The 19825-nt window shown below is 40.4% G+C and overlaps 1 protein-coding gene across 7 annotated transcripts in view; it reads left to right on the top strand.

Annotated features, from left to right (window-relative positions):
- The first annotated feature begins 491 nt into the window (after nucleotides 1–491).
- synrg (synergin, gamma) overlaps nucleotides 492–19825 on the top strand; it is a 53837-nt gene continuing 34503 nt past the window's right edge. For all 7 annotated transcript variants that reach the window (XM_033631724.2, XM_033631721.2, XM_033631720.2 and 4 more), the window contains exons 1-6: nucleotides 492–553; nucleotides 12867–12907; nucleotides 13987–14120; nucleotides 14444–14571; nucleotides 17336–17441; nucleotides 17547–17658. In XM_033631724.2, coding sequence (XP_033487615.1) covers nucleotides 519–553; nucleotides 12867–12907; nucleotides 13987–14120; nucleotides 14444–14571; nucleotides 17336–17441; nucleotides 17547–17658 — 556 coding nt within the window. In that variant the 5' untranslated portion in view covers nucleotides 492–518. The remainder of the gene's footprint in view (nucleotides 554–12866; nucleotides 12908–13986; nucleotides 14121–14443; nucleotides 14572–17335; nucleotides 17442–17546; nucleotides 17659–19825) is intronic.

Raw genomic sequence — 19825 nt, 5'->3', positions numbered from 1 at the left:
TGTATGTGTTTACATGGACAAAGCTGCAAACAAGCTAAACACTGACATCTGCTGGAAAAGATCTTTCATTGCATCAGAGGTATTGGGAACTGTCTGCCCTGTGATGTGTCTCTCAGGTAGTCCAGGTGAGTATGCACATGGGAGAAATTTTCTTCCAGGGCTTTCTGGCATAATTATAATACGTATTTTAATTAAGTAATTAAGATTACCCCCTCCTTTACCAGCTACAACATCACTAGTTAAAATTCAGTAGTATACATTATTCTGAGATTGGCCATTTTGCACATTGAGTCATTTCACTTGTGGTGCTATAGGTGTGTTTTGATGCTAATATTTTTCTACATGAATGGAGGGCTACACTGTTTGCAATTTATAACAAACGATCCAAAAGAAGACTGGAAGAACAGCCTGATTGTAGAAGTAGCTGTGCCTGACAGACTTTACTCGGGGACTCACTATCCCATATACACGCCGTCACTGCTGACGTCATCTTCCTACTAGTGACTGCTGTTATCAAGATGGCGCTGCGGCCAGGATCTGGAGGAGGCAGCAGGTATTTTAGCCTTTTAAAATCCACTCAGTCGCTAAAATGTAAAACATTTGTGAAATATGAACCTTGTCTGTCGCTTAGCAACACATTAACCACACAGGAAGGCCTCAAAGACGGCGAGTACAGGCTGGTTTTGTTGTCGGGGGTAGGGTGATGTGATGGTTGTCAGGTGTCACAGCTAACGTTAGTCTACCGGGGGGAGCTAACGTTAGCTAGCTGATACTGCTGTCTGTCCATCTTCAGAGGGGTCCAAAACAATGCCACAGTGTTAGTATATTAACAAATTTCACGTGTCAAGTCTTGTGTAAACGTTATTGTTCCTTCAGCTGACGGTATCCAGTGCTAGAATATGGTATTTATCGAAAATAAATATGCATTACACTGTTGCAGCATTGTCAGGAATATAGCTAGCACCTGTGCAGACAGGCCTGTGGACGGCTGATGGTGTCAATATCTGGCCTTATCAAGTTTCTGACTGTGTCATTATCTCCTGTGGGGGAACTTTGGTATCATATTGATACACTGTTGAGTATTTAAGAAAGTGAAGCAGATAGGCAGTGAAGATAATGCAAAAAGCTGATAAATCAGTTAAGATTGTCTCATCTAACACACCAGCTGTAACCTCTCATCAGTAGTCAGACTGCTTAGCATCATATTTAATGAGTCATTCTTTACTGAATCACACAGTCAACCCTGTCACTCATGCTTATACCACACATCTAACCAGTATATGGTTGTAAATGTGCATGAGGTGTACAGGTGTCTTATTAGAGCAGTGTGATGATGGTCTGCAGACGTGATGAAAAGACCAGCCTCATGATTCTTTCATAAGCTGAGCTCGACTGGTTTGAATAATAAATATGCTCTGGCTACAAACATCTCGACCAGCCAGGTGATACTGATACGACAGGTGAAACCAAAGCCCTCAAGACTGTACATGAGAGTGGGCAGTAGGGATAAGCAGGTGTAATGTGAAAACCTGGAGGTAATAGTAGTTCTCTTTCATATGCTTATCATTCTGTAGATGTCTGGTAGATAGTAATTGACTTGTGCTGTAATGTCTGGTGCCATGGGCAGTATTGTTTACTGGTGTAATGTGCACTTGATGCAAACTTATGAGAAAAATTAGTAGAGCAGGAAAAACTTGACTTAATAATTCATTCATACACAAATGTGCCAGTACTTCTTTTTCACTGCTGTTAATATAGCCTCACCTTTAGGCACTGGTGGATGTGAGAAAATATAAAATTGTCCAGTGTCTGAAATTTAAATGCACTGTTAATATCACGTAATTGTCCTGTCATTGTGTGTTAACGTATAAGTCATTGTGGGCAACGTTTCAAATGAATGGGGACTGGTTTTTGGTAATAATGCATTTTTACAGGATTTTTTAACGAGGCCCAGGCTATGAGATGAAGTAGTTTGATTTGTATTATTTTATTTGCCTTTAAAAAATGAGCAAAAACAAGAAAAAACTAAACAGAAAACAGACCTTCCCTGCTGGTTATGTTGTCCATAAACAGTTTTCCAACTGATTTTTCCCAAAAAAAAGTCCCCATAGTATTACATATACATCCTAATATACAAAAGAATTTATCTATATTGGTCACTTCTAACTATTAGGCCTACCAGTTTTTCACGATGCTAATAAGGCTCTGAACTTGCATTAAGTATACATACTTCAAGCCTGGTACATCTGTTAGCATCTGCAGTATGTTCAAGTCTGTTTCCATGCCAAATATTATGGATATGAAAAGTGCAGTGCAGTGTTTTTGGCTGCCAGACGTGATAATTATACAGCAATAATAACTTAAATGTGTCAGGACTGGCAGAATGGAAAGCCAGGAGGTGGAGCAGTAGCACAGCATACAAAACCTGCCTGACAGCTGAAGCAACCTGTGTTGGTGTTTGGAGGAAATTCATCAATGATAATGTTGCTAACTTTTGAAGTTAAATATGCAGTAGCAGTATGTCTTCCATGGAGATGGTGACAAATATGCATGGTATATTTTGTGTCAGGTGATAATAGCTCCTTGCAGATGTCTCTGTCTTCAACAGGCCATGTGATTGTCAGACATTTGACCTTTTGTCAGATGATGCTCTGTTGTCCTTGTTAACAGTGTATTATTGTGCGGTATGTTTTGCAACTATCGGCCACATTCCACATTGTAATTAGAAATACATTTTCTAAGATTTCTGTCTAATCATCAGTTTTGGGGAACTGGTGGATACATGACAAATAATCTATGACAGCCTAAGTTGTAATTTTAAAGTTATAGGTTTTCGTTGCCAGGTTGATGTGTAGCAGGTAGCAGGACAGAACCCCTCTTGTGCATTCCCTGTGATGTTTAGTAGGCCTGAAAAAAACTTTATTGAAAGACCTTATGCCACTTTCTGTATCATTGAATTGACTCAGTTATTAACAGGAACCAAAGCAGATATTATAAAACTCAAAACACATTGACAGGGTTCCTACTCAAGTATGGAAAGTATGGAAAAGTATGGAAATAAATTTGATCAATTTCCAGGTATTGAAAAGTATGGGAAATGAAAAATAAAGTATGGAAAAATATTTATTTCCAGACTATTACCACTGTTCTAAAATACCGTTTTCTAAAATAGAAAATTAGATATTTCCAAAAATAATTTAATCAATCCGGATCGTGTTTAATGCTGGGCCAAGCACAGTGGCTTGACAATACCGTATATAAATACTGGTTGGCCAAGGATTCCCAATTCACACACAGAGCTAGATGCAAGCTTTGTGTGAAATCATTTGACATCGCCAACATGGGGGAGAAGGCGATTCTGAGCCACATGAAAGGAAAAAACACTGACGTCTCCTTACTGCATTGCTTGCACCCAGAGTCCCAACCTTTTTGCCTCAGCCCAGACATTGAGCTTACCTGAGTTTTTATTTGCATGCCATTATGGTACTTGGCTACAATCGCCTATTAAGAATAATTAAATATGATGTGAAATATGATACACTGATATATTTACTCAGATGTCGCATATTCTCTGAGGGGGGGGGGAAAAAAAAAAAAACGCCAAGAAGTCTGGAAATTAGGGTATGGAAAAGTATGGAATTTTGAAATTCCAAATGTGTAGGAACCCTGCATTGAGTTTACAATGATATTAAACAGAGAGAAGTAGCAAATCCAGTGTGGCTAGAACCTAAAAATGTTTGGTATTTTTTTATTTGGTATATTGATTATTCAGCTTTCTGAGCTATTCTTTCAAGAAGAAATAATGGGTTCAGTGTTTCATCTCAGTCTGTATTTCCCCTTGAAGGAGAGCACATAATATCCACTGTATATTCCAGTATAAAAGCAACTTCAGAATAAGATGAATAATTTTAGTTTTAAGGGCAGTCCATCAGAAGTCCCTGACTTCATCCCTTTTGATTTGAACATCATTTTACCCTAAATAATAAGAGAGTACAAGAGCCATGTTTGTTAGCCCTCCGATGACCGGAAAACAGTACTGATAGTTTTATTTAATATAAGAGATCTGAGGGGTGGTTGGCCTATATGTGCAACTTTAAAGACTCCTGTTTCCTGGATGGTTGCTCATTCTCGTTAATCAAACCATGTTCAAACAAATCTCTCATATAGGAATAATAATTATTATTTAAATAGAAAGGGGTGGGGTTGCCCTTTTAGCTTCCTCAGTGATGGTGACATTGACTTCAACTCCTGACCCTGCTTTCTGTCTCCCAGCTCTGATGATGATTACAGGCCTTTTACAAGGCACTGGCCTGCCCTGCGTTCACAGCAGCTATCACTGCTTATCTCCCTTTATGTTAATCTGCCCAGCCATGACCTGATATTTGCTGCAGGATGGTGGGCAGCAGCACTATAGTGTTCCTATAAAAGCTTTTTTTAAGCTGCAAGTCTTAAAGAGAGAGCAGATGTGAGAGTCTGAAACCCTCCAAGTCAAGCATCATCACCAAAGCTAACACCCTCAAATATGTGTATTTGCTGCTTTTCTCAGTTTTATATCTTTGTAAATTAAAATATATCTGGGTTTTTGTATTGGCGAGACAGTGTGAGTGATGACAAGACGTACGATACATCGGAATTTAGTAAAAGGTAGTGGCAATTTTTAAATTTTTGTGACAGTTTATGAACAAAAAAATTAATTTATCAATTAAAAGATGATCAAAAGGGTTAATTGATAATGAATGCAATGGTTAGTTGCAGCCCTGGTGTACAGTTCCAATACTTGCACTGTCAAAAAATAACATTTTCTTTGTAATGATGAGTTAACAAAGCTTCCAAAAGTTAATTTTGCATGTAAAAGTCAAACTCAAGTCTAAATTATTCTTTATTTGCCGCAGGGAGCTGGTAATTGCTTTGGCAAATGCTTGAACTGTCTCCCAATGAGTTCCCTGCCTCCCTTTTGTAGCACAGTTGTGTCGGTACTAAAGTTATCAGTATGATAATGTCACTCACCCATTGGATTAGTGATGCTCAAATTCAGCTTAGAGTCAGTCGGGGCCCGTCTGGCTCTTTCCTCTGTTTGTCTCTGCATCATCAGTTCCAGCCTGAAGAACTGGGTTGTAATAAGTTATTTGACAAATAGCTGAAGGCCTGTGTGGGTTGGCTCTGGTGAGGAGAGACTTGGCTGACTTGTAGAGACTTCCTCTGATTATTTCTTCTCAAGGCCTCAGCACAGACCCAGTGACAGAGTCCAAGTCGCCTGTGGAAACTAAACTGCACCAATTCTGCTGCCTTTTGGGCATTGATGCTAAAACTTTAAAGAATAATAGAACGTGTCTGAAAATTCACCTTGACTCTGGTCTCTGTGAATAAATGGAGACGAGTTTACAGAACAAAGGCACATTGCGAGGCTGATCAGTGACTGACAACAGCAAACTTTTATAGGAACTTTTTTTCCCTTTTACTAGTCAGATGTAGGCTAGTGCTTGCAGTGAAAGCAGTCATATGGTCTTTGGAATAAGACGCTCCTTGCATTCAGATGCGGTCTAGCTGTGTCATTTCAAGTTCATGTATTTTTGCTTCATTTCTTTGTCAACAACAAAGTACAACCAGACATTAAAACTTAAACACACATTGAAACCAAAGCTAATTAAATGAAATTATTTGATGAGGTAATTGCACTGTTTTTGAGCCTCCACAATCAAGGTCAAGGTCAAGGTAAACTTTATTATCCCACAAGTGGGAAATTCATGTAGTCACCATTACACATTCCATTGTTCTACAGCCTACTGTATAGCATTAAAAACAATAAATACAAAACATTAGAAAAGAAAAATGGGGACAAGACAGACAGAACAGTAAGAACATTGAGTAGGGATGCACCGAAATGAAAATTTGTGGCCGAAGCCAAAGCCGAATAATATTAAATGCTTGGCCGAATACTGAGTACCGAATACCGAATATCGTTGTTTAGTTTTTCATTAGTTTTTGCAGATGAACCCCCTCCAGATTATTGTTGTCACGGTAACAAAATTGGATCCCACTGTACGATACCAATGAAAATATCATGGTTCTGAGTAGTATCACGATACCACAGCGAAAATGAGGCAGATGTGCCTTTTGTCATTTATAAAAAGATAAATCACTTTTCTATAATACATCAATGATATTTCAATGGAATAAATTACTTATTGATTTATTCATACTTCAAAAACAGCATCAATGAGTGATGAACATAGGGGGGATCAAAATAAAATAAATAAATAAAATAAGAATCAACCAGCCACCCTCCTCCCCTTCATAAGTAAAGAACAGTTCCTAAAGTGCGGTGAGGTTTGTGGGCCGTGAACGGCTCGTTTCTCTTCTGACACGTCACGTACCTGTGTTCAGCTGGCTCGGCTGTTCAGGTACTTCTGGGCAGTCCACAAACCAAGAAGAGGATATTATTGGAGCCGACTCCTCCGTCGCCGGTAAGCCGATGGCTGCCGTATTTGACAGGAATACATTACTGTCTGTGTCTGTGACCCCCGTTCAACTAGGGCTGCACGGTATATGCGGTAGACGGTAGAAATGATATAAATTTGGCCCACGGTAGAGATTTGCGCTCTACCGTCCTATCGTCGATGACGTCATCGCACCTGCCTCAGTGTGAAAATGGCTGCGAGCACAGAGACAGCGGAGCAAGAGGAGCTGGTTCACGTCCGTGATTTAGCGTAGCACGTGCAACATGTGTTGCTGGAGAACTTGTGAGTGAGTGAGTTAAAGTTTTATGAACAGCCCCGGACTTCTCAGACTCTTTTAGCGACTTACCGCTCAGAGGGAACTCATTCAGTGTCTCCTCTGGCAGCAGCACAGCGTCTCTCCCTCTCCTCTCTCGCCTTGTGCACACGGGAGTTGATTTTCGGCAAGAGAGTTTGTCATAAACCTTTGGTAATGTAAACCTATGTGACGCTAGGGGCTCCACAAAAAACTCCATATGTGAATGTGTGATAGTTGTGGTGTCATAACAGCCTGTCACAGGTTACAGCGTGATGATTAGAGGAGAAATGGCAGAGCATAAAGGTCCAGGTGGAAAAAACACAACTCAGTCATTTAGGATTTTGCTAAAAGAAGGAAATTACCTTTTGATATAGATCCCAGGGGACATTTTGCACCATAGAGTACTGGGTTTTAATTTTGAGTTTTGAGATCTGCATTCTGCACAATAAATGCTTTAAAAAATACATTATATCTTTGCTTTTGTTTTTTTTTTTTTTATCAATTTAGCTTTGCTAAGGGACTACAAAACCCATTCAGAAACACTTCCATCATAACTTTTACACTTAAATTTATACCGCGATATATACCGTTACCGTGAAGGGATTCGATTTATACCGTGATATAAATTTTAGGTCATACCGCCCAGCCCTACGTTCAACCCACAATCGGTGGGATTCGCCTTTCGTTTCTGCTGGTGGTTGAAATCTGTAGGCTGCTCGCACAGCGTGTTGAATGATTTAAGCCTATTTTGCTCGCTCAAAATTATTTTTAGTTGCAAATGCGAATGCCGTGACGGGCAGATCGCCACACTGCCGACATTCTACTCCGCCTGTCACGCACGCTGATTGATTGCGTTATCAAAACACGCCGCTATTATTTGGCCTTGCTTTTAACTTATTCCACCGAATACCGAATGTGTGTTTTTTTGCAATATTCGGCCGAATATATTCGGTTCCCGAATATTCGGTGCATCCCTAACATTGAGGAAACATGACAAGCGTGCATGAATAAATAAAATAGTTGGATGCTCATATATATGCTCATAGTTTAAAGTGCTTAGGAATTTTTAAATCTATTGTTGTGCAGTGTAATTGCTGTAGGCACAAAAGACTTGCTATACCTTGTGGTCCTAATTTTCCTCTGCAGGATACTGCCACTTGACCTGTTACTTCTTAAAAACTTCAGATGAAGAGGGGGGGGGTTAAGTCATTTAGAATTTGTTCTGTCTTTTTTAGACTGAGGTCGTTGTACAGTTGCGCTCCAGATACCTGATCAACTCCAATGATCCTACTGGCTGTTTTGACTGTTTGTTGCAGTTTCTTCTGATCCTGAATATACATGTTTCCAAAGGCACAAATAAGGCCAAAGGATAAGACACTGTGCAAGAGAGCTTTGTAAAACATCTGAAGAATACAGCTATCTATTCTAAAATTATTGAGTTTTCTTTAAAAAAAACATCCTCTTCTGCAACTTTTTGGTCTTATTGTGTGCACATTCATTGAATGTCAGTTTGTTGTCAATTTCAACACCCAAATATGTGTATGTTGAGACCCGCTCTACCATTTCACCATTGATATTTGAGGGTGGAACTATAATTCCCTTTTTATTAAAATCTATGACCATCTCTTTTGTTTTCTTCGCATTAACCACAAGGAAATTATCTGTACACCATTTAATAAAACCCTGCATCTCCCTCTCAAAACCCTCTAGGGATGCAGTGTTAGACTTTAAAAAACCCACTAATGCTGTATCATCAGCATATTTAAAATAAGTGTGGTCTGAGAGGGTTGCTTGGCAGTTATTGGTGTTTATTACACGGCTCTATTAAATGCTGCATTCTGATTGGTCAGTCGCGGCATTCTGCGGTATTTTGATATTACTGTGTAATGACCGCTGCTAGTAGCAACGGTCATTACACACAGTTGCTATGTAGCCCGGCGTTGCTATAGGGACGCTGCCCTGACAACAGTTACTTTTTTTATCGGGCTAAAGTAGCCGTTACCGCTTACAAAATAATAATTTACAAAATACAAAGATGGAGTATTTTCATGAGATAACTTTTAATATATTTGGTGAGCATGAAAATCTTGAGACATGGTTACTGGCTGAAGATGAGAAGAATGCCGGAGAAGAGGGATGCTCAGAGGCGCACGGGAAAGAGAGGAGACACAAGATTGTGGATGACAGGGAGGTTGATCGCAGCGAAGAAGAAAGACATGAACTAAACACCAAACGGAGCACTTTATGGGGCTTGAAGGTGTTTAATGACTGGCTGAATGAGAAGAAAATGACAACAGATTTAGACAGTTATGGGTCAGAAGAGCTAAACCAAGTGCTGCGATCCTTTTATCCATCGGTGCAAAACTCTAACGGTCAAACCTACTCCGTTGCCAGTTATATCTCACTCAGGGGTGCTATTTGTCGTTACTTCTCAAAGTTTGACATCATGAACAGTGCTGCCTTCAAATCTAGCAATGGGGTATTTAAATCAGTAATAAAAAAACTCCGCAAAAACGGGAAGGACATGAGTCACCACCATCCCCCGATCTCAGCTACAGATATGCAGCTGCTCAGGTGCTCAGAGGTGCTGTCTCCGCACACAGCTGTCGGGTTGGTCCGAAAAGTGTGGTTTGATGTGCAGCTGCATTTGGCAAGACGAGGGAGAGAGGGCAACAGAGACTTGAAAAGAGACTCTTTTGTTTTGAAAAAGGATGAGAACGGTCTTGAGTATATAACCCTCGCTCACAACGCTGAGACCAAGAATCATAAAGATGCAAAAGATCCCTGTAAAGAAAATTACAGAGGTTTCATCTTTGCTGAGCCCGACAACCCAAACTGCACCGTCTCCAGTTTTAAGAAATATCTCTCCCTTTGCCCTCCTGACGCAAACGCTTTTTACCTTCACCCATTAAAAAAAGACCAGCAGCTACTCAACAAGCAACCAGTGTGGTTTTCTCGTGAACCCATGGGACACAATTTCCTCAGACAGATGTTACCTCAGATAAGCAAGGCAGCCGGACTTTCTCAATGATACACCAATCACAGCCTGAGAAGCACCGCTGTCCAGCTTCTCTCCCAGGCTGGCCTTGAGAGTCGTCAGATCATGTCTGTAACTGGGCACAGATGTGAAAGCAGCCTCAAGAGCTACTGGGCTCCGTCCACCTCGGATCGCGCAAATTGGAGCAGGATCCTGTCCTCAGGAAACAGTAGGTCTAGTGGAACGCTTTGATAAAGTCATAGTAGCCTAATAATAGCTTCTTACAACTTGTAGTCTAACGATAAACATTTTGTTTACAGGTGTGTCACCTCCGGAGCCACAGCCAGATGACAACAGCGACTATAATTTTAACATCCCAGCCGTCCCATTTACAATGTCTAATGTCACTTTCAATGGCAGTGTCCAATTTAATATACATTATAAATAGAAATAGCCTAAGTTGTCACTGACTTTTTGTTGAAGACATATAGCCTAATCTTTTAATGGTCAGTGACAGGAGAAATGATTATTGTGTTGTGAAAAATGGAAATGTATAAGCTAGCTATGGTTGTAAATAATAAATGTTGATTCATAATCTTAGAAAGTTAAACATTAGCCTTTACCAGAATAAAAAAAGATCTTAACTTTAAGTCCACTTTATAGCCTATGTGCATTGTTAGGCTATTTTCTTTTCATTTTCTCTTGTAGCTATTGTAGCGCATATTCAGCCGTTGCCGGCAGTTTGTTTTTTCTCTCCTCCCGATTTAATTTATAACTCAATAAAATTGTATAATTAATCAATATTCTGTCTATTCAACTGATAATTAGCCGTGTAATAAGCGGGATAATGTATAATGAGCCGGTGAATACTGGGAAAACAACTCCCTTCAGGGGAATAGAACCCCTCTGCTGCGCGTCGGGGTTCTATTCCCCTGTCGGGAGTTATTTTCCCAGTATTCACCGGCTCATTATACATTATCCCTTACATAAGGTGTATAGAATAGGGGACAGAACGCACCCTTGTGGTGCCCCCATGTTTATGGCTTTTAATGATGACACATGATTAAAAGCACATGAATTGAATTTGACTTGTTGACTGCGGTTAGTCAAAAAGTCATAAATCCACAAAACTAATCTTGGATTTACCCCATCAGGTGGGGTTGGATTGTGTTGAAGGCACTGCTGAAGTCTATGAACACAATCTTGACAAGACTCTTTGCCTATGCAATCACTGTATTAAGCCAAATACAGTTTAAAATATATATACAATACAGGCCAAAAGTTTGGACACACCTTCTCATTCAATGCGTTTTCTTTATTTTCATGACTATTTACATTGTAGATTCTCACTGAAGGCATCAAAACTATGAATGAACACATGTGGAGTTATGTACTTAACAAAAAAAGGTGAAATAACTGAAAACATGTTTTATATTTTAGTTTCTTCAAAATAGCCACCCTTTGCTCTGATTACTGCTTTGCACACTCTTGGCATTCTCTCCATGAGCTTCAAGAGGTAGTCACCTGAAATGGTTTTCCAACAGTCTTGAAGGAGTTCCCAGAGGTGTTTAGCACTTGTTGGCCCCTTTGCCTTCACTCTGCGGTCCAGCTCACCCCAAACCATCTGGATTGGGTTCAGGTCCGGTGACTGTGGAGGCCAGGTCATCTGCCGCAGCACTCCATCACTCTCCTTCTTGGTCAAATAGCCCTTACACAGCCTGGAGGTGTGTTTGGGGTCATTGTCCTGTTGAAAAATAAATGATGGTCCAACTAAACGCAAACCGGATGGGATGGCATGTCGCTGCAGGATGCTGTGGTAGCCATGCTGGTTCAGTGTGCCTTCAATTTTGAATAAATCCCCAACAGTGTCACCAGCAAAACACCCCCACACCATCACACCTCCTCCTCCATGCTTCACAGTGGGAACCAGGCATGTGGAATCCATCCGTTCACCTTTTCTGCGTCTCACAAAGACACGGCGGTTGGAACCAAAGATCTCAAATTTGGACTCATCAGACCAAAGCACAGATTTCCACTGGTCTAATGTCCATTCCTTGTGTTTCTTGGCCCAAACAAATCTCTTCTGCTTGTTGCCTCTCCTTAGCAGTGGTTTCCTAGCAGCTGTTTGACCATGAAGGCCTGATTCGCGCAGTCTCCTCTTAACAGTTGTTCTAGAGATGGGTCTGCTGCTAGAACTCTGTGTGGCATTCATCTGGTCTCTGATCTGAGCTGCTGTTAACTTGCCATTTCTGAGGCTGGTGACTCGGATGAACTTATCCTCAGAAGCAGAGGTGACTCTTGGTCTTCCTTTCCTGGGTCAGTCCTCATGTGTGCCAGTTTCGTTGTAGCGCTTGATGGTTTTTGCGACTCCACTTGGGGACACATTTAAAGTTTTTGCAATTTTGCGGACTGACTGACCTTCATTTCTTAAAGTAATGATGGCCACTCGTTTTTCTTTAGTTAGCTGATTGGTTCTTGCCATAATATGAATTTTAACAGTTGTCCAATAGGGCTGTCGGCTGTGTATTAACCTGACTTCTGCACAACACAACTGATGGTCCCAACCCCATTGATAAAGCAAGAAATTCCACTAATTAACCCTGATAAGGCACACCTGTGAAGTGGAAACCATTTCAGGTGACTACCTCTTGAAGCTCAACGAGAGAATGCCAAGAGTGTGCAAAGCAGTAATCAGAGCAAAGGGTGGCTATTTTGAAGAAACTAGAATATAAAACATGTTTTCAGTTATTTCACCTTTTTTTGTTAAGTACATAACTCCACATGTGTTCATTCATAGTTTTGATGCCTTCAGTGAGAATCTACAATGTAAATAGTCATGAAAATAAAGAAAACGCATTGAATGAGAAGGTGTGTCCAAACTTTTGGCCTGTACTGTACGTAATAGCTTAATGCAGTCATAGTTCTCACTTAATGAAGGCTTGTTAAACTGATTGCATGCCACTCACGCAGTGGGTGTGGAAAGGCACAGTTAATGAAAGAGTGATGGCTTTTATACTTTGCATTGCTTAAGGCTGCAGGCGACATGGTGCTGTTTCAAGCAGTATTATCTCTGTGTCTTTACTTTGGCCTCAGTTTGAACTCACAACCTGCTTTTATGTTTTTTTTCTTCCTCTAGTTTTATTTATCCTGTTGGAGGGGGCCTGGGCCCGCCACAAGGTGAGTGAACTATATTTGATCAAATAAATGAATAAATGAAAAGCATTTTTTCTCTGAATCTGAATTTGTTCGGTGACAGAATTAAACATTTTAAAGGTGACCTGTTGATTGTCTGGCACATTGTTTCAGAATATGTGTTTTTGTTGTGGTGTCCAGAGAGTCTGAGTGTGAACCGTTTTTAACCTGCTATGTGGGACATAGCTCAATCCAGTGCTCAAATAAAATGAGGATGTGACTGCTAGAAGTTTAGATTCAGATCACAACTTGCATTTTCACAGATTACAATCAAATGCAGAACATGTTGAGCTGTCGGGTGTCACAAATGGCACAGTACTGGGTTAACTCAATGAAGATTAAAAATAGATGTCTATAAAAATCCAGCCAGATTTTTTCTTCTTTTATTCTCATTGCTGTTTAAGATTACCATAAGCCATTAGCAAAAGTAAGTAGCAAGGATTTGTCACATTGGAGCCCATACCTTTGCCCAGTGCACTGTGGGGCTCAGATGTACTATCATTCACCTGTGCATGCTCACCGTATTTACGCTGTTGACTTTGCAGTAACGCTCCTGATAAACCATTCACACTCCGCTGGGGGACAAGCGTCTCTAAGGGGTCATTACATGCTCCCATTAGTAATGTCATTTTAGACAAAGTAGATTGTGTGCAGCCACCTAAACAAGCCACTTATTCAGCCCGGTTGAGCTGTAACATGGTGAATCATCTTGAGGCTCCAGTAGGAGCTGGCTGCTCAGCTCTGGCTGTCAGCTCACACAGCATCTGTGAAAACAAACAGACACTTTTCCATTTTTTTCCCTCACTCCTCTTGTTTTGCTCCATGCTGTCACAGTAGTTACCAGAAAAACAGATTTGGTTGTTGCTGAGCCCATGTCTTTTTCCAGCTGTCCAGGAAATTGATTTGCAATACTGAATCATGTCCAGACTCTGGAGACTTTTTTTATTCAATGTCCAGACTTGTATAGGTTCATCAGTGTACTTTAAATTAGGCATACTGTCTTGCTTACTATTCCTTGCCTTGTCTGCAGTGGATCGTAACAATGCTTGCATATGTTTCTGCAGGCATGGTACCCATGCAGCAACAGCAGCAGCAACAGCAGGGCTTCCCAATGGTTCCGGTCATGCAGCCGAACATGCAGGGCATGATGGGGATGAACTTTGGGGGACAAATGCCCCCAGGAGCCATGCCTATGCAGGTGAGCTTCGTGTAACTATTTTGGAGCTTCTATTCATGAATGCATAACACACAAGCACTGCTGTGTTGATTTACCTGATTTAATTCATACAGAGGTCTAGATTTAGAGCTCCTCTTAAACCCAATTGCTTGTTTTAAACGCACATTAAAAGGAATTTATTGCAGCCTGGTGATTTTTAATAAGACTTAAGTCCATTAACGTCATTCTCAACTGCATGGCTTTCCCTCAGTGTGAGCATTTAATATCAAGTGAAAGGAGTGTGACAGTGGGAATGCTAATGAGACCTCTGAGCTGTTGTGTATATGTTATTTTTTGTCTAACAGGGTGGGATGGCTATTGGGATGCAGACCCCTGGGATGCAGTTCTTGGGTCAGCCACAGTTTATGGGCATGAGACCTGCTGGACCCCAGTACACTGCGGACATGCAGAAACAAATGGCCGAGGAGCACCAGTAAGGCATCTTTACACTAATGTCACGGTTCATGTTTGTGTTTGTTTGTGTGTAAGTATGAATGCTCACATCTGCATGCCTGCAATATATCCAGCTGATTAACGCCACACTAGATTTTAAAAAGATGAAGTGTGATGGAGGCTGGGAATACTGTTTTGTTCCCACACCCGTCAGGCCTAACTATCATCATTTTGTAGTTCAACTGTATCCTGATCTAAACTAAGATGGTGAACATGGTAGACGCTGAACATCAGCACGTTAGAACTGTCACTGTGTGAACATCTTAGTATACTAATGTTGAGATTTAGCTCAAAGCTCTGCTGTGCACAAGTACAGCCTCACGGAGCAGCTTGCATGACTGTAGACTCTAAATCTTGTTAAGTTGTTTCCAAAAACTAAAACTTTACTAAGACATTGAATCACTTTAAGCTCCAGCGCTGCTGCTCTTGGGTTACCACTGATAGGAGAACTTTATGGTCCCTCTTTTAATGGTCTTTTTTCCACTTCAAAGGTTATTATAATAGTTCCCCTTTTTCTTTTTCTAAAGGTAGGCTTCCTTTCCGAGCAGTTTCTATTCTTATAGTCCCAGTAATTGCATTTATGTATAACACCATATCTTTGTTTTAAAAGTCTACAATATAGGGGCGTCCTGATGGTCAGGCCCTCACACACCAAGCTGACTGTTGGCTGAAGGTCAATGTCAGGCCATTTGTGAGCATCTGTCCCCATAGTATTTGTGCTGTTTCCTACACCATTGGCACTTGTCGGGCCTTATCAACTATTGTCAGCCTAATTAGCACGTTGAATTGGTACAGTAAATATTCTATGTTCTTATAGCATTGGAATGTGTTGTTCATGTGCTAACCTGATAACTGGCATCTTGAATCATCTTCTGGTTTTGCTTTTTGAATGTGGAATGTACTGCCCTCTGCTGGTATGGAGAGTTATTTTCTCTCACACAGGTGCAGAACGAACGTGCTTGTTGGCTGTTGGCAGTAGTCTTAGCAGTATGTTCAAGCACAACAGTTGGCCTTTGTCACCGCTAGTTCTTTGATATCTGTTGGGTGTGCCTCGGCCTAAGATGCTGACTAAGTAATAGCAGTGTTCCCAGAACAAATCTGGCTCTTAGTTGCACATCATCCTCTCTCTCCTCTCATTTCCTGTCAGCTCTCTACTGTCAACTACTTAAAGGGGCAAAAAGCGAAATCGTTTCACCACTAGGTGTGCCGTTGTGCACTGCCTGTAGACCAAAACAAAGTGTGTCATGAGCCACACCCCCCTCTACCTCTGCTCTACACCCCCCCACCCCCCACCCCACTAGCCTCGTCTGTGCAGCCGAGCACCGCAGCCTCTCCACGGACTATTACATTCAGATGGTCCTGGTGTTTCTTCCACAGGCTCCACTTCACTCAGCCTCACTCAGCTGCCCGATATACCCGCTGCTTCTTCCCACATTAACCTGAATAACAAACCAGGGCTCGGAGCTCCGGTTGGATCCAAACGGACAGCCGGGGCTAGCTGGGAAGCTAGCGGAGGCTAACTGGCTGTGCTGGCAGCTGAGTGAAGTGGAGCCTGAGGAGGAAGCACCGGTTAGCCCTGGTTTCACTACAGGCAGATTCACTCGCCACAAGGGTGAGGAAATAAAACCTAAACAGCCAGCTTAGTTTGGCTTAGTTTAGCAGTTAATGATGTCTTTCACTCACTCTCAGTCTCTGTTGTGTTTAGCTATTTCCCTGCTTTCCTAATAGCGTTAGCACTAGTCGGCTGCCACGCTAACGTTCCTACTCTTCTCCGTGAGCCCCGGAGCCTGGCGGGCTCACGACTCTGGCTCATGCAGAAGAGTAGGAACGTTAGCGTTAGCTCCCGGAGTTAGCACTAGAGCTACTACAGCTACTGGAGTAACTTACAGCTATGGAGCGCTTCTACCAGCTCTACTAGTCACTGAGCCTCGCCTCAATCTCAGCAAATATATTACATTTATTACAGGTACCATCATCACTGAAGTATTTCTTCCAATTGCAGTTAGTAGTCCACACTGTGGTAAATTATTGAATTTAATATTGTAGTTTTTTCCTTGTAACTATCATATATGATTCTAGATTGTTATTGTTATTCTGTATGTTTTTACTATGTATATAATTGTGTCCTGTGTGAGGACCCCAGGAAGAATAGCCATTACTCCCACAATGGAGTGATGGCTAATGGGTATCCTAATAAATAAACAAATAAACAAACTTGTAGGCAGGGGAATAGCTAAACACAGCCCGCCAGGCTGCCCGCCGGGCTACATTTTACAATGCTAATTGCAAATGTTAGCTGGGCTGCCGGGCTACTCACCTAGCACAACCGTAACGCCTGACCCATTGCTGGGACCGAGCCGCTAATAACTCAGGCTCCAGACATTAACCCATGCTATAATTGTAACATTAAATTTAATTGAATCGACATAGCGACATGTGCTGGTATAGATACGATAACGATATATCGTTCAGCCCTCATATATATATATATATATATATATATATATATATATATATATATATATATATATATACATACATATATATACATGTATATATAAATATATAAATATATATATATATATATATATAAATATATAAATTTATTTTTATTTATTTATTTATTTTTTTGTTTTTTGCATTGTATTTTACTGAGTCAAAACCCCTTCCTCTTCAAATGGTTCAGTCCTATTCAGGAATATTATTTTCTTGGCTTTAATGTCTGTACTCATCTTGCCCTTTAGAAAACGTCTGGAGCAGCAGCAGAAGATGCTGGAGGAGGACAGGAAAAGAAGACAATTTGAGGAGCAGAAACAGAAGCTGAGGCTGCTGAGCAGTGTCAAACCCAAGGTGAATGTCTCTCCACATCCTGTTTATTTTGCTATTTTTATGGCACGTCCACTGCCCGTCTCTGTAACCCTTTGAGCTCTTGATCCTCTATTGTTCTGTACTCAGACAGGAGAGAAGAGCCGCGATGATGCCTTGGAGGCAATCAAAGGCAACCTGGATGGCTTCAGCAGAGACGCGAAGATGCACCCGACTCCATCCTCACAGACCAAGAAGCCAGGTACCGTCACCTCAGTGCTTTTAGTTGTAATCCCTGAGATTTTGTTGCTGTTGTTCCTCTCCATCAGCAAATCTGCTCTCTGTTGAAACGCCTCTGTCTGACAATAATAACTGGATTAGAGGAAGGTCAGCATGATGACTGCCCAGCTGGCAGCCAGACGAGCCAAAATTAGGATTTTCTGTCTGAGCTTTTAATATGTAACACAGATTCATAATCACATTTCTTTTATTACATTATTTTCCTGTCTCTCACGTCACCTGTAAGCTTGTCAGTATCAGTGTTTAGTAGTGTTTTAATTTTTATGTGTTCAATACAGCATCTGTTTATGAACCTTAGTCAGTGTTTCCCCTAGGTTGATTGCTTTGGGCTGGTGGCTGGGCTGATAGGGGTGGGGTTTGGGGGTGAATATTTAACAGTTAGCCTACCTTTCCGAATATTTATAAGTTACTTTTCGAAATCCACTTGAACCACCTGTTAAACTGGCATGAATTAGAGCACATTACAGCACTTAATTAAATATAGGCTATGCAGGACTATCAGCTAGGGTTTGTAAATGTGTTAAAAGTAAAAGCCAATCCCAGATTCATTATTTTTTGGTGTTTTACATTACTATGTATGTGTTTTTTTGTTGTTTTTTTTTAAATGGCTGTGTCTCTCAGATGCCTGCTGCTTACAGTCTGGCACCTGGTCAGTATACCACTACACACCTTTAGTGGATCATAAGTGATAATTGAGAGGAATTACTAGTAGTATAATTCTTTACATTGTTTTTTAGTAAAATTGTGCTTCTCTAGTGTATCTTTCAAAAGAAAATACATCACTTTGAAAGCTGGTTCGCTGTTACTCCTGTTTTTTCCGTCTTGTGAAAATGGTGTGAAACACCAGTCGTTAATGCCAGGAGTTGAGTTTTCATTAACTTGGAGAACAATGAGGGCAAAACAGCATCAGCAATCTGTTTTAACCAAATATTCTCTGGTCCCACTAATCTAAAAACACAAAACACTTAATCTGTCAGCATATTAGCTTGTTGTTCACGATTAATCCCCTGTGTCACAAAACAAAAACGTTATCTTCACGTAACCTTTTAAATTGACTTTAGCAGTTTAGATAACAAGCACTCAGCTTTCCTCCTGTTATTACACACGTTAACCGCCCAAACACACTTGCCTTGTCCATGGACTCTTGACAGTGTGGCTGCAGTAGGTCATGGTGCAGGGTGCTGTGCTACAGAATAAATATAGGGAAAATCTTTTTTTTTTGCCATTATTTTTTGGCATTCAGAAAAACCTAAATTTGGCATTACATTTTTTTTTATATTAAAAACTTTTTTGGCATTAAAAATATATATTTTTAGGCAGTCAAAAAAAAAACCCCTAAATTTGGCATTATATTTTTTTATATTAAACATGTTTTTGGCATTACAAATATATTTTTAGGCAGTCAAAAAAAACTAAATGTGGCATTAAATATTTTTTTTTTTTACATTAAAAATATTTTTGGCATTGAAAATGTTTTTGGCATTAAAAAACTATTAATTTGGCATTATTTTTTGCATTAAAAATAAATATTTTTGGCATAAAAAAAAACTAAATTTGGCATTAAAAATATTTTTACATCAAAAAATATTTTTTATGACAAAAAAATATTTTTTGGCATGGCAGGGGTTCGCGTTGGCCTTGCAGCCCACCAGGCTTGTAAAATTATTGGGGAAACACTGTCAGTGTTCACATTCTGAAGTTTTTACAAGGTCTTATAACTGTGGATTTCCCTCACTCAACTTATTTCTGTGCATTTCAGAAAATTGTAGTTCTGCATTTAACAAACACAGCCTGAAGTAATGCTTTACAGCAGAGGTTCCCAAACCTTTTGCATTGTGAAACCTTAGAATGAGGCAGTGTTTGCCAGTGGCTCCTCGTCACAGGTTTCATACATTTATGAGTTGTGAGTAGTTTGACCAAAAATGTATCTTTACCTTAAACTGTTAAAATGTTTTTTCAGATGTTTAAATGTCATTATTATCACTATTCGTAACTAGACAAGCTGAAAATGTCCAGTATTTCACAGAAAGCAAATCTCAGAAAAGAGAATACACATTCATGTTACAGAACAATGTTTTTTTCTTTTCATCTAATTAATCATTTCAAGACCTCTCAGACTTATCTTGTGA

This window comes from Epinephelus lanceolatus, chromosome 4 (genome assembly GCF_041903045.1).
Source record: "Epinephelus lanceolatus isolate andai-2023 chromosome 4, ASM4190304v1, whole genome shotgun sequence".
NCBI classification, from domain to species: domain Eukaryota; kingdom Metazoa; phylum Chordata; class Actinopteri; order Perciformes; family Serranidae; genus Epinephelus; species Epinephelus lanceolatus.
This window is presented reverse-complemented; position numbering and strand designations above follow the sequence as displayed.